General features: G+C 44.1%; 1 protein-coding gene across 5 annotated transcripts in view; it reads left to right on the forward strand.

The window, feature by feature from the left end:
• ATP7B (ATPase copper transporting beta) overlaps positions 1-13,944 on the forward strand; it is a 73,553-nt gene extending 59,609 nt beyond the window's left edge. For 4 of the 5 annotated variants that reach the window (XM_037893066.2, XM_037893073.2, XM_037893083.2 and 1 more), the window contains exons 17-22: positions 1,119-1,265; positions 3,180-3,322; positions 4,998-5,201; positions 5,301-5,418; positions 7,351-7,453; positions 9,816-13,942. In XM_037893066.2, coding sequence (XP_037748994.1) covers positions 1,119-1,265; positions 3,180-3,322; positions 4,998-5,201; positions 5,301-5,418; positions 7,351-7,453; positions 9,816-10,080 — 980 coding nt within the window. In that variant the 3' untranslated portion in view covers positions 10,081-13,942. Of the gene's footprint in view, positions 1-1,118; positions 1,266-3,179; positions 3,323-4,997; positions 5,202-5,300; positions 5,419-7,350; positions 7,454-9,815 lie in introns of all 5 variants that reach the window. The other variant, XM_037893102.2, reaches the window with a different exon arrangement.
• The last annotated feature ends 1,261 nt before the right edge of the window (positions 13,945-15,205 follow it).

Here is a 15,205-nt window from a genome sequence, read left to right on the forward strand (position 1 = left end):
AGCCCATGCTTACTTTAACCTTATGGATTAAGTGTACATGGTAATCTTCTCAAATACCCCTTAAAGTGCTGAATTAAAGACACCATTGAATGGGTGCACATGTATCCTTGACAGGTTTCAGAGTAACAGCCGTGTTAGTCTGTATTCGCAAAAAGAAAAGGAGTACTTGTGGCACCTTAGAGACTAACCAATTTATTTGAGCATAAGCTTTCGTGAGCTACAGCATCCGATGAAGTGAGCTGCAGCTCACAAAAGCTTATGCTCAAATAAATTGGTTAGTCTCTAAGGTGCCACAAGTACTCCTTTTCTTTTCATGTATCCTTGGGATAAATGTTTATTTTACATACAGAATTATAGTTACATCCCTTATAAAACTCATTTTGTCTACTAATGTTTTGCTGTTGACAATTCAGTTGATCTCATTGTGGAAGATGCATAAGCACCAAGATTTGTTTTCAGGCTGTGGAATCTATCTTGCTCCTTCTTTACAAGTCTTGAAACATCTTTTCCATTACCAGATCATTTTCTCTCCTGTGCACTCCTCATTCCTTCCCACTCCCAACATTACCTCTGCTATAACCTTGTGTGAAAAACCATTGGAAATATATAATTGGGATATCTATGGCCCTGGTTCTGCAAGCACTTTTGTGCATGAGTGTCTTTATGCCTGTGAATACGTCCACGGAGCTCAAGGGGACTGTTCACATGCATAAAGATACTGGTGTGCGCAAGTGTTTTCAGGATTGGAATCCAAAGTAGAAAAGACCTTTATAATGTGAAGTGCTGTTAGCATTCCAGTAGGTCTTGGCAGAACAGGAGAGTAACGCTTTCTAGTTTTTGTTGCTAATCAAAACCAAGGCAAGTCTCAATTCATCTAAAAGGCTACAGGATCATTGACGTGTAATAGAAAATTCCAGACATCACCACTGCCAGAGCAGATAATCATAAGGCTTAAATCTGTCTTAGTTTCCAAAGTAGCTGCATGTGTCTTTTTAAGATGAAGCAGGTTAGTGACTTATTGCATCCTAATCTGACTTTACCCATCTGCAGAGGTTTCTCCTTCTGGCTTGTGGATGGTTATTTAAGTTCCTCCTGGTTTTTATTTCTGTTTACCACAGGTGAAGCAGCCCCTCTGACCTACTCAGTGCTGATTGGAAATCGTGAATGGATGAGACGGAACGGCTTGCTTATATCCAATGATGTTAATGATGCAATGACAGGCCATGAAATGAAAGGACAGACAGCCATATTAGTGGCTATAGATGGTAATTAAAATTCTTTGAAGTGACGCAATGAAAACATAAATACCACATCACATTGACCCTGCAAGTAACCCTGCTTGAATCAGATATCAACTATTTATTCCTTTAGAGGGTGTCTTTCTAAGTTAGAGTGACAAGAGGCTACTTACCTTTTGGCCATAAATTGTTTGTGAACTCTAAGTGTGTAATGTGTAATCTGCAAAATGGCTTTAATTAAAAAGTAATTTCCGAGTCTCCTTTTGGCTGGAACCATCATTCTGAAAAGAGATGCTGCCAAAACAGAAGTCAGCTTGCAAACCTGCTTCCTTCCTGCCTTCATGTTGTCATCTGAAGGATCACAAGGTGACCTATTCCATCACTTATCACTCATTAAAATGTTTCATGGTCAAACATGAGCATTCTTGTTTGGTTGAAACACAAAATAAAAGATGGATTAGATTGTGAACTTGTTGGGGCTTGTGTGTAGCACAGTGGGGCCCTGGTCCGCAACTGTGGTCCTGAGCGCTACTACAATACTACTACTACTAATAATAATAATTAATAATGGATTGTAAATTCTTTGGGGCAGGTCATGTGTCTGCTGCTTACGTTTGGTACAGTGTCTAACACAACAGTTCCCTGATCCGGACAGGAGGCCTCTGGGCTTTTACATAAATATTAACTAATCATTCTGGTCTGATCCTGTTGCGACCTTAGAGCTATTTTTGCAGACACTTCAACTTTTCAGCCTGCTGCCCGTTATCAGTAGTGGATCCAGCGAGACTGAATGCCCTTATTTTTTCCCAGCAGCATCAAAAAGAGGGACTTGCTCTACAGTTGCTGGGCCTACCATTGGGAGATCATCCCCTGCCCCATCACCACCCTTGACTTACTACCCTTTCTCACCGTAACGCAGAACTTTATAAAAAAATCCTTGATTGACTACTATTCCACCAGCAATAGTGACTGTAATTAAAGAGTTGGGGGCTGTGACTCATTTCAGATAAGCCCTTAATTTTTGAAATACAACTTGCAGCACTTGTCAACATGAAATATTTCAGACTGGCATGGCAGGCAGCAGGCATGCAACTTTCAGCGAGGCTATCTCAGGTAGAGGGCAAGTGTAATGTTGTAAAAAGAAAAAAATATTCTGAGAGAGCCATCTGCTGAGGAGTTAGGTGGCTCAAAAGAGAGGTAGCTCCTTCCCTCTGGAGACATGCCTTCAAATCCAGACTTGAATGACACCACCAGTGCAATTTCTGGCCCAAGTCCCCATTTGTCATCGGAAAACCATCACCTCATATGGCCCATTTTGGCACTGCATGCATAAAAGTCAGCCAGGACTGGAATAATAAGGATGATAAATGTTGGATCTGAACAGAAGCATATAGTCAGAGCAGAGTGAGTGTGTGTGTGTGTGTGTGTGTGTGTGTGTGTTTGCACTGTAGCAGTCTTCAGACAGTGATCATTACTATATTTGTGAACACTAAATTCACTCAAAATATTATAAATGCTGAAGTAATGTATTTGATAGTCCTACATATATTTATTTACAAGCAGGGGCAGGGTGGGGGAATCACACTAGCTTCTTTGAGATGTGTCTGCGCTGTAATCCGGAGATGTTCTTGCAGCATATGTGGATACACCTGAGCAAGTTTTTGATGTAGCTAGATCAAAGCTAGCTTGAGTTACAATAGCAGCAGCATGGGTGGGCCAATAGAGTATGCACCCAAGGCCCTGGGCAGGTCGGGCTTGTCCATGCTGCTGCGGCTTCACTACTGTTATGAATCGAGCCAGAGAGATCAAAGGTAACTTGGGTACATCCACATGTGCTGCAGCCACATGTCCCAGTTGCAGTGTAGACATGCCCATGGCCCCGCTTTGCTTTCCATGCCTTTCTGCAGCTCTTTAATTAACTGAGTCCCTTTCCTTGTGAAGGTGCGTTGTGTGGAATGATCGCGATAGCAGATACCGTCAAACAGGAGGCAGCGCTTGCGGTGCACACTCTGCAAAATATGGGAATAGACGTGGTGCTAATAACAGGGGACAACAGAAAAACTGCAAAAGCAATTGCTACTCAGGTACTCTTCTTCTGTATAAAACAAATGTTCTAAACACTCGACCTGGGGCAGTGAACTGTTGTTGCTGGTTATTTTAGCCTCTGCATAGATGTGCAAGGTGTTTTACGCAAAGGAGGAAAAAAGACAATCTCTACCCTCATGAGTTTAACCATTAGGTAGGCTCATGCAAGCGAGTTGTAGTGGGAGCTAGCAGACAAGGGAGTCTCGGAGCTTCCGTCAGCTCCCATGGAAGCGCAAATGAGCATTCAGCGTCGCTCAGTGGCTGTTCAGCCCCGTGCAGTAGTCGCTGTACCCCTTTGCACTCTTTTCTTGTGAATTTATGAGCCGTAGGCACAGCTTCGTAAAACCATTTTGATGGTGCCAAGAAGGAAGTTGCTAAATGAACTGGAAGTGAGCAGTAAGCTGGGCATACCATGAAGTCCTCTTCAAATAACTGAGTCCTAGGAGAAAAGCTCGCAAAAGCTCCCAAGAGAAAAAAGAATAATGCAGGCTTTTGTTTTTTGACAGTGATTTCACCCCTAATGGTTAGCCTCCTGCTTCCTTTCACTTAAAGGTAGTGTTCCTTCTAGTGACATCGGAAAACTCCTTTCGGGCCCTCTCCTGCTTCCTCTAAAGTTAATTGGAGTTTTGCTATTGATTTCAGTGATAACAGGATCAGCCCCTTAAGCAGAGTTGTTACTACTAATGGTTGCTTTCTAACGTACAGACAGTGGCTTCAATGTATCTGATCTTAGCCCATCGATGTCACCTACCAAGGTATAGCTACATCATCGCTCTACTTAGCCACTCCTCTACCCTTTCTGTGTTTTCTCTCACGCTGATGCTCCCATCTTTCCCTCTGTTTTACTGTCCTTTTTTCCTACTATTGCTCCTACTGTTGCCTTCAATTACTCATTTAAGCACCAAATAGCAAAACCGGACAATAGCATGGTTCATAATCGCCTTGTCTGTTACAGTAATATCAGCTCTTTTTTGCTCATGCACGACGCTTGTAATCCTTCCTGTATATTATGTTTTTCCTGAGATCTTTGAATAACGAAGGTTTCACTATATTTACTAATCTAGAAGTCTGTTTTTTATGACTCCTATGTTACGTGTGAAGTGAAAGGCTTGTAATTCCCCATCTATCTCTATCACTCTGTCTCTCGTCATATACTTACAGCATACGCTTTTTGTGGCAGGGACTGTGTTTGTACAGCATCTGGCACAACAGGGTCCTGGCCTCTGACTGGGACTCCTAGGTGCTACAGAAACATAAATAACACATAATATTGGGAGAAGGGGATGCCACAGCGCATCAATACTTACCTGTTTAGAAAATGACTGAGTTAACCCTTAGAGCACTTGCCTTGTATGTTATGCCAAGGAAGCCTTACAGTAGGAGCTGCAGTACTATGCAGTGCCTGAATCAAGGAGGAACAATGCTTGCTGGAATCTGTAGTCTCTGCAGCTGAGGCTCTGGATGTGACTGCGTTCAGTCCCATTTTCTGAAAACTGTGTTTCCCTTCAGAGTCCACGCAAGTTGCTAGTGCAGCCCTCAATGGAGTTCAAGCATGGGGGACCCCAGAATAATCATCACTTTTTAATCTTTCTTTTCTGTGGTTAAAGCATATCAAAAGGGTCATCTATACTTTCTACGCTGCTGGGTTTTTTCTCCTTTCCCTGCTTGTTGTAGGTTGGCATCAAAAAGGTCTTTGCTGAGGTTCTGCCCTCTCACAAAGTCGCAAAGGTTCAGGAACTCCAGAACGAAGGGAAGAAGGTTGCCATGGTTGGAGATGGAGTCAACGATTCCCCGGCATTGGCTGGAGCAGACGTTGGCATTGCTATTGGAACAGGCACGGATGTTGCCATTGAAGCTGCAGACGTCGTTCTTATTCGAGTGAGCTCAGTTGTTCGATGTAATCTTCTTCTTTGTGTCGGTTCTGAGAAGTGTGCCTGGGTGGGGCTGTGAAAAACTGTCTGTGCTTTTGTCTTGCAGAATGACTTACTGGACGTGGTTGCTAGTATTCATCTATCAAAGAGGACAGTAAGAAGAATACGAATAAATCTGGTCCTTGCCTTAATTTATAATCTGCTTGGGATACCTATAGCAGCAGGTAGGTAACTGCTGGCACACAGTTTGTCAAAGAGCTCCTGAGTCCTGCTTTCAGATCTGACTCCAATTTGTTGGGAGAGGCAAGGTAGGCGCGATAATCTTTTACTGCACCAACTTCTGCTGGTGGAAGACAAGCTTTTGAGCTTCACAGAGCTCTTCTTCAGAGCTCTACACAGAGTGTCACAGCTAAATACAAGATTGGACAGATTGTTAAGCATAAGGGGTTCACACAAGCGAGACCACTTAAAAGGAAGTGGACAATTCAGGGTTAGCCAGCAGTAAGTTGCGTTACAAATTGTTGTAGTGAGCCATAAAGCCAATGGCTCTGTTAAGTCCATAGCTTTTAGTGGGGTTTTTTTTTTAAGTGGTCTCCTACAGCATGAGTGAACCCCTCATGCTTAACAATCTGTCCCGACTTGTATTTAATGTAGACACTCTGGTTACCTTCCCCAGACATGAAGAGCTCCATGAAGCTAAAAAGTTTGTCTCTTCCAATGACAGAAGCTGGACCCACCTTGTCTCTCTCATATCCTGGGACCAACATGGCTGCAGCAACCCTGAATCCCATTGGTTGTGCAGCCTTGGGCAAATCACATAAACCCCATGAGTCAGAGGGAGATAATAATCAGTCTGCCTCCCAGGCGTGTGTTAAAGAATACAGCTCTTGGAAAATATCAAAATCTGATGCTCTGCTATGACATTGAGGGCTGTCTTTATACATGCATACAACAATCCTAATACTCACCGTGAGCCCACCTTTGAACCCGTATTCAAGTACTGTACAAACACAACGAAATAAGCCCTGCCTCAGACCGCTTCCGGTGTAAGTCAAGTGAGATGAAGGATGGCAGGAGAGGGCTGCCTATCTGCCTCCAACCCAGCCATTGCTAACTGGCTGCCTTTCTTATAAATCTTGAGGGCATTGACTCAGGCGCTCAGGACTAAGCCCTAAGTTTTTATTTTTAGGCACCGTGTAAAGCACAATGAGACACACAGCTAATCAGACCACTGAAAGGGTCACTTCTTTCTTTTTCAGATCTCAAAAATCTTCCTGTTCCCTCTGCTAACCCTCTTCTTCATACACTTGTCATCATCTTGCCTTAATTACTGTCACTTTCTCCTTTCTAGCTTCCCTGCCTCACAAAGTCCCCTTAGGTCTGTCCAGAGTGCTGTTGCTAAGGTAAACATTCTCTCCCACTGCTATGACTATGTCCCCTCCTTGAGTCCCTCCACCAGATTCCTGTCATCCCCATATCTCAGATTTCTCATTTGCAAAGCCCTAAATAATCTTGCCTCCTACTCTTGTTTTCTTTTTTCCCTATTTTATAGTCCTCTCAGCTTACTGCTTTCTCTGTCTCCTTCCCTCTTCCGCCCCCCCCCCCCCGCTCCCAAATTACCTATTTTCTATCATGAAACTTGGAACGCTCTTCCTGTTGTCCTCCATGAAGCACCCTTTCCTTCTCCAAATCCCTCCTTAAAACCTACGTCTTAGAGCAGTCCTCTCCTCTATCCTCAACAATCCTCCCTCACCTGAACTGTGCTTCAGGCTTTTCTCATTCATTTGCTTTGCTTTATTGCTATAGCAGCAGAGAGAGACAAATAGCACGTCTTACCTTTGGCCACAGTCCTGCAGTTGGATCCAGGCAGGGACAGATCCTTGCATCTGCACAAAGCACTTCTCATGGGCGCAAGAGCGTCTCCCCATCTGGATCCAGCTCCACGACTGAGAGCCCGTGTTTTGAAAAGCCCCATGTAAATTTATGTTGGTGTGTCCTTGTTTATAGAAGTCCGCACAAGTCATGTGGTGGGACTGTCTGTCCATTTAACGGTTGGACTTTCCCATTTTAAAATTAAAGCGACAGAATATTCTATATTTTAAGAGACTACATTTCTTAGTAACGTGTGTGTGATTTGATATATTCTCTATTGTTAGGGGTGTTCATGCCTATTGGAATTGTTCTGCAGCCATGGATGGGGTCAGCTGCAATGGCAGCTTCTTCAGTATCTGTGGTGTTATCTTCCCTGCAACTGAAATGGTAAGTTTTGCACAAAGCAGTTAGCAACTCTAGACTATTGGTTTTGGAGCTCAGATTAGAGACATGTCTATGGGCTGCCATAAACTTAAAATTACCAAGTGATCATTTAGCTGAGAGCTATTTTACCTAATCCTTGGTCCCCTCCCTCCCAAAAAGAGCCATCTCATTATGAGGAGAATGCTTGATATATTCCTACTGCAATTATTATTCCTTAAATAGGGGATAAAACTTTGACAAGGCGCAAGACCTGTGCTGCTGTATTTGAGATCCACTTAAATAGTACCTGAGTTGATGATCAGTGGGGTTTTTTGGTGAATATCAAATGAGCTAATGATGGCAAATCATTCAAACAGCTGTTCCATTAAAATTCAGCATTAACTGATGCTTTTTAAAAATGAGTTACTAATGGATTTATACTGGTGTTTCTGTTTCTTTAGTCAACTATAAATTAGCCAGAGAGAAGCGGGGGGCAAAGGGGAAGCAACAGGAAAGTACATTTATTTTATTGCATTTGGTCGTTGATAGTTAGGGCTCCATGTTTTTCATGGAGGTCACGGATGTCACAGATTCCGTTACTTCCTGCGACCTCCATGACTTCTGCAGCAACCAGTGTGACTGACCCCAGGGGCCCAGAGCCGCCCAAGCAGCTGGCCCCGGGGACAGCCACACTGGCTGCCGCTCGGGCGGCTGCTGGAGCAGCCCTGAACCCATGGCCAGCCGCACCGGCTGCTACTCTGGCAGCCGCGGGCAGCTGGCTCGGGGACAGCGGGAGCAGCCGCAGCTGGGCAGCTCCCGGCAGCTGTCCCAGGGCAGCCGGAGCAGCGGCTGGCCCCCCAGGGCTCCGCACCTTCCAGCAACAGCTGGAGCAGCCGTGGACCCCCTGGGGCTCTCCCCCAGCAGCTGATGCCATGGGATCCCCTCCCTCCACCCACCCCACCCCCATACCATAAATACCCCTGTTTTAATCTTATAAGTCATGGACAGGTCATGGGCCATGTTTTTTTGTTTCTTGCCTGATTCTATTTTTGAACTGTAACTAGAGGTGAATATTTTTATAAAATGACTAGTGATTTTGGGTGCCTTCATTTTTGGGTGCCTACTTGAGACACCTGGACAGTTTCAGAAAGTGCTGAGCACCCATATTCTGAAAACCAGGCTACTTTCAGACATCTCAAATTGACACACATCTTCAATAAAGGCTGACAATGAACAAAGCATATTTGTACCTTAGGTGGTTCTGACTGTATTCTTTTATAGGGTCTAATATAGGAATCACTTCTGGCATTATGACCCCAGTCCTGCAAACGCTTAAGCACATGCCTAACTTCACTCGTGTGTAGTCAATGTGGGAGTATTCATTTGAGTAGAGTTATGTATAAGCTCAGGTGTCTGCAGGATCAAGACCTGTATCTGCAGGGATTTTCCCCTCCCAAAATTCCAGGGATTGGTTAGCCAAAGTCTGGGGAATTTCTCTAAGGTCTTCCCTTTGTTTTCTATCTTATTTGATTCTACACTTTTATATTCTAATACTAGAGGTCATTATGGCAAGGTGTTGCAGAATCATGCAAAATATATATGGCTCTGGACTCAAGGAGACAGTAATGCCTTATACTGTGCAGGATAATTACCTTAGCAGCCAGAAAGACTAGAAGCTTCCTTTTTTTCAAAATATCTGAGGACCTAAAATGTTTGCCACTCCTGGGCTTTTCTTGTCCCAGAGTATAAGGGTCTACTAGATCCACCAAGGAAATGGACACAGTATTGGTCACATCGTGGACATTAATGCTTCTTCTGCAGTGCAAGTAGCAGATGATTAAGGCTAAAATTTTTGTCACAGATATTTTTAGTAAAAGTCACGGACAGGTCAAGGACAGTAAAGAAAAATTCACGGAAGCCCGTGACCTGTCCCTGACTTTTACTAAAATATCCCTAACAAAATTAGGAGCTGCCCCCACACTGCCTGCAGCAGCTGGGCAGCTGTGGGGGCCTCTGCTCAGAGCTCCTAGGGCCCCCACCGTCTGTGGAGGCTCAGAGCTCCAGGGTCCCTGCTACCTGTGGCTCAGAGCTGCAGGGTCCCACTGCTGCTTGGAGCTCTGGGGGGGCCTGCCACCCACGGCGTCCGGGAGCTGCCGGGTTCCCCCACCGCCCATGGCAGCTGGGAGCTGGGGGGGACCCTGTAGCTCCCAGCACTGTGGGCTGAAGTCATAGAGGTCTCTGGAAGTCACGGACTCCATGACAAAATCGTAGCCTTAATGATGATTAATCACAAAAGTCTGACATTTTCTGACACTGTTGTCAGTTCTCTACACAGGCTCTTAAAGTTGTTGGGTGATCCTAAACTTTCCTATTCCACTTTTCCTAGCTACAAGAAGCCAGGAACTGAAAGGTATGAAGCAAAAGCTCAAGGCCACATGAAGCCACTGACTCCTTCCCAAATCAGTGTTCACATTGGGATGGACGACAGGAGACGGGATTCACCCAGGCCAACTGCCTGGGATCAGATTAGTCAAGTGTCTCTTTCCTCTCTGACTTCAAACAAGCTGCACAGACATGGTTTGTTTAGAGAGGAAGAAGGTGGCAAGTGGTCACTGCTCACTAGTGACCGAGATGAAGAACAGTACATTTAAATGCTGCATCCTATCACTGAACATGAAGTCACTGTGATTCTTCACCATTGGCAGCGATGACCACGAGACCCACATAAGTATAAATGGAACCCTGATGTTCCAGTTTGCAAAGCAGCTCAGAAATTCAGGATTAGATTGTGTGAATTATGATTTTGTCAGTTCACAAATAATTTCCAGTCATTGAAAAAGCTTGAGACCCTACAATGAATTATGCCCTACAATGAATTATGCCCTTTACTTCTTGCGCAGTGGGAAGTTGGAGTCCACAAAGCCTAACAGGACCCCTACGTTGTGGATCAGTTACTGAGAATCAAAACCCCAACCTGTCCAGTCTCATTGACTCTCTTGTGCTTCTTTATGGAACTTCTGTGAAAAGATTTTTAAATTAAATGACCTAGAAAATGAATTTGGCAGAAAGTGACAACCATTAAACCGGACATCAAATAGCTCTATATTTGGGGATCATATTTTTACATAGAATCAAATCTAGTCATCTCAATGTGGGAAAATTTTATATTTAGGGCTCAGACAACATGTGTGTGTTTGATTAGCACAAAAATATATTAATTGTATATTTTGCTGTGCATAAAACTTGTAAAATTCTGTTTCAAAGATGACCATGTATCTTATAGCATCACTAATTGTATTTTATGAAACGTCTCCATTTGCCAGACTTGCTTGCTGCGTGCAACTACTCCTCTTAAGTTTTCCAGTTTTCTCGTGTGTGTTCTTCAGAGCCCTTTCTTCCCAGTAAAGTTCCACCTTTAGACATTTGTTATGTCTTCAGATTTTTCCCATGGGATGAGGTCCTACAAGGCACTGGGGACCCTGCAATTCCTGTTGAAATTCAGAGTTTGAGCTCCTCTCTGGGTTTTACTCTGGTTCAGGATAGCTCACCATTTTGTCAAATCTTTTGACACTCCTGATAACTGCAGTGTTCAGCTGTTTCTTTGATGTGCAGAGTGGCATAAATGTAAGCCATCCTGGTGGCTCAATTATTGGTACTTTCATGCTAATGCATTGACGAGATGCTTTCCGACTTAGAGTGTTTGTTCTTGGTCCTGATGGGAGCTAGAATGTTAGAGGTGACATGCTCAGTCTCTGTGCTGATGGATTAGCTAACAGTGCTTTTCAAGGACTCTGTGGAAGTTGTGGGGACACCTCAAAAGCCAAGATTCAACAGAGAGGCAGAGTTTGGGAGGCTGTTCTGTGCAAATGGCAGATGAGAAAGAAGTAGTAGGTTAAAGCCCATCTATAACTCCACTCAAAATCCCTCTTGATATCTTGTGTTAGAGCTGAGTGCTTAAAGTAAAGTCCATGCCTGAAAACTCACCCTATCCCCTTTAAAAATTACTGCATTATTACAGATCACGTCAAGCTAAAAGGGACTCTTACTTCATCTCTGAGTTTATCTTGGACCACAAACACTACAGCCAATGCTTAAAAATTGCCACTAGGAGGCAACTGTGTATATATAACAATAATTATACTGGTGTAACAGAGAACAGAGCGTGACCAAGTGTTCATGGGATTCCAGGGTGGTTGGAGGGGATGGGGGGGAAAGGGTTTGAGATTACTGTACTGTTTAAATAGCACCACATAACACAGCTTGTTGGTCGTTTTAAAATAAAAGTGTAAACCAATTAAAAATGGAGATAATAGTGCATGGCCACCAGGCTTTCATTTATTCTGGTATGAATCATCTCAGCAGTGCTAGCTGTTTGTCATTTAATCCTATTCTGGTTTATAGCCCGTGAAGACTTTGGAATTTATTTAAATGGAGTTTTAACATTTTTGTAGTGTTTTATCTCCCTGCTTGGGCTAGTGTAATGACAAATCAAGGTGGAAGAGAAAAGCCTTCTCTCACGCTGCTAAAGTATGAGCTTAATCACCGCAACTTTGTTTCCAAATTCACCCTCCAATACTTGTCTCTTAGTCAGGGCATTTGGAGTCAGGTGCTTCAGTGAGCTGAGTGGGTGAAATCCTGGCCCCATTGAAGTAAAAAAAAATCTGAAGTTGGGAAGTGGGGCAGGATTTTACCCTGGTAAAAGACCCCAAATCATTGCCCTGGGCAGTGGTGAAAGCACTGGTTTGGTTTGGTTTGGTTTAAAGTCTGCCAGTTTCCCTACAAAGGGCCAAATCATGCTTCCACTAAAGTAAATGTCCACTCTCCAGCAGACTCTGAGGGAAAGAGTGTTGTGTTCATAACATTGGAAATTGGTTCCAATCGTAATGTTCTATCCTTTGCATGTCCTTTTTAATAATTTCCTTTATATTTAGGTTCCTGTAAATGACCCATTCATCTCTGTTGACTAATCACAACATTTGCTAGGATGTAATTACACTGATTTTTTTCACATTTCCATTTCAAAACTATAAAAACTTTTTTAGATAATTTAAAAGTATACAACTGTAAAAATATCCAGTAAAACATGCAATAGCTGGCTGGTCTTGGTCCCAGTGAGAGGTTTTCTATTGTTTGGACTAATTTAAAATTTTTCATATCAATCTGTAGAATAAATCTGGGTTTCTTGTCACATTTTTCTCTTTTGGGTAAGTGAAACAAAATCTGAGATTAAACAGAAGCTATTGGACTGCAGAATCTGCACATCTGATGTGCCGTGAGTAGCCCAGGTTGATAGAATGCAGCTTTCAGAAGCAGTCACCTTTGGCCTAACTTTGCTCCTGCTGAAATCCCATCCCTAAAGCACAGATAATGCCAGACAGATTTGCTTTGCTTCTTTTCTTTTTTAAAATCAAATTGCAGTTTAAAGATATATCTTGTTCCATCAACAAAACTCCTTTGGATCAAGACTAGCTCAATACATTGAGCCATTCTTAATGCATCTGTTACTATGTCATCAAAGGTTACTTGAAAAGGATGCTGGCATAGACCGTTACAATATAACAGGGATTGGAAACTGGTTAGAGGACTGTAAATTGGTGACGATACCAAATAAAGAGAACGCACCAATGGGGTGGAGCAAGGAGTAGTTTTAGGTTTTATTTAATGTCTTTATTAATGAGCTGGAAGAAGGGATAAATACCCTAATTAAATTTGCATCATGTCCTAAACTGAGAGCTATTTCAAACCTCACTGAGAAATAATATAATGGAGCCTTGAATAATTAGACACAGGGAGGAAAAATTGAGGCCCTGGTCCTGAAACTTGTTCCATGTGAGTAGACCCTGTGTTCTCATTGAGCCCCCATTGACTTGAGTGGGGCTGTATGAGGGTGCATGGGACTAGATGCAAGATTGTCTTTAAACTTTAGGAAGTTACTTGAATTGTGAGCTTTTTGAGTAAAGAGTGTCTCTGTTTTTGTACAGCACCTAGCACAATGGGATCCTGGTCTATGACTGGGTCTGCTAGGCACTACCTCAATACCACCATTATTACTTGAGTGGGGCCAACATTCATCTTGGAAAAATATAAACTGAGACATCTGAGGATGAATAACATAGGCCCCGGTATTCAATGGGAGGTTGGTGTTAAGTTCTTACCCCAGCAGCAGGAAAAAATCTAAGTATCTTGTATTGGGAGTACTTGGGCAAATCTGGGAGGCAACATGGCCTAATGGGTAGAGCACTAGACTGGGACTCAGGAGACTTGGTTTCCATTCCCAGCTCAGCCCCTGGCCTGGGTGACCTTGGAAAAGTCCCTTCATCTCCCTGTGCCTCAGTTTTCCCATCTGCAAAATGGGGATAATGGTGCTGACCTTCTTTGTGAAGCACTTGGAGCTCTACTGATGAAAAGTGCTATATCAGAGCCAGGTATTACGTGGTCTTAATTTTTAAAAATTGCATGTTTTAAGGGCCCCTAGAGCCTGGGATGGGCACTTTTGTTATAGTGCAAAAAATAAAATTAAAAAATGCATGTTTCTTGTGAGCTTTTACACAACTATTTCCTCATACATGATTGCTCCATATTTGTATAAAATATTTTTGGCACATTTGAAAACTGCTGTAAGAATGGGTGGAATAATTTCTATATTCCCCGTCCCTCCCTTTCAGCCAAATTAGGCAGAGATTCAGCTTGAATTGTACCCAAGCTAGTTTCACCTTCTTTATGACTAAGTATTCTTGCCAGGAACATACTTCCTTTGATGCATTTGTGTGAAGAAAACAATGAGTAGGTGGTAAAATGATACAATGGAATAGAAGAATGTTACATTAGCTAATACTGAAACGCCAGATTTAATTTCCTCTTCTAAAAAGTTAACAGAAAGAGACTTATTCCTCATTGGGAAATCATTTGAAAGCGACAATGAAAACAGGAAGTGGTGAGGGGCAAATATCCTGATCTTACTTGTGGATCAATTAAGAACAAACACATTCATTAACAAACGGACACATTAATTTCTGTCTTTGTCTCCTAGCTAGGTAAAGCTGTGCAATTGGGGAGGCAGATGAAGCTAATATGTAGATTCTCAGCAATGCTGCATTTACAGCGGCTCCATGGAGCCGAGCCCATGCTGAGAAGGGGCTCTGGCCTGCTCCGCTTGCACTGCGCCCTGAGATCCCGCTGGCTCCCCCCATCCACCACTTGCTCCTCTCAGCCTGTCCGCCGGCTGGCTGAGGGTTCTTCTCTGCTCCATGGCCCCATCCCCTGCTCCTCTCAGCCCCCTGGCCGGACCCCAGTGCACCTCCAGCTCTGAGCAGTCTCTGCTTCCCATCACCTGTGGGGGCCCCACCTGTCTCCCTGGAGCTGAGCTGCCTGGGACTGGTGCAGAAGCCTGGCCAGTCTCAGCCAGGTGTGTGGGGGATGGGGGTGGGGGAGGAGACGGTGTGGTGGGCTGAGGTGGGCCCCTCCAGGCAAGTGCGTCTTGAGGGACCCTGGCCGGGGAAAGTCCTGGCCTGGCTGATCACACCACTCCCGAGGGGCTAGAATGATTCCTGGCCCTGGGACTGGCCCTGGCTGCGCTGCCGGCTCAGCCCGGCAGACACAGACACCTCCAAGCAGGGCTGGTGAGTGCAGCCGGGAGGCAGGGCTTGGAGGAGTGAGTCTGTAGGGAGAATGGGGCAGGGGGATGCTGGGCTCTGAAGGGGTGGGGAGGGGGTGTGTGTGTGTGTGTGTGTGTTGGGGCACTAGGGAGTGGGGGGTTCTGTGGGGAGTGCTGGGCAG

This window comes from Chelonia mydas, chromosome 1 (assembly GCF_015237465.2).
Source record: "Chelonia mydas isolate rCheMyd1 chromosome 1, rCheMyd1.pri.v2, whole genome shotgun sequence".
In the NCBI taxonomy this organism is placed as follows: Eukaryota; Metazoa; Chordata; order Testudines; family Cheloniidae; genus Chelonia; species Chelonia mydas.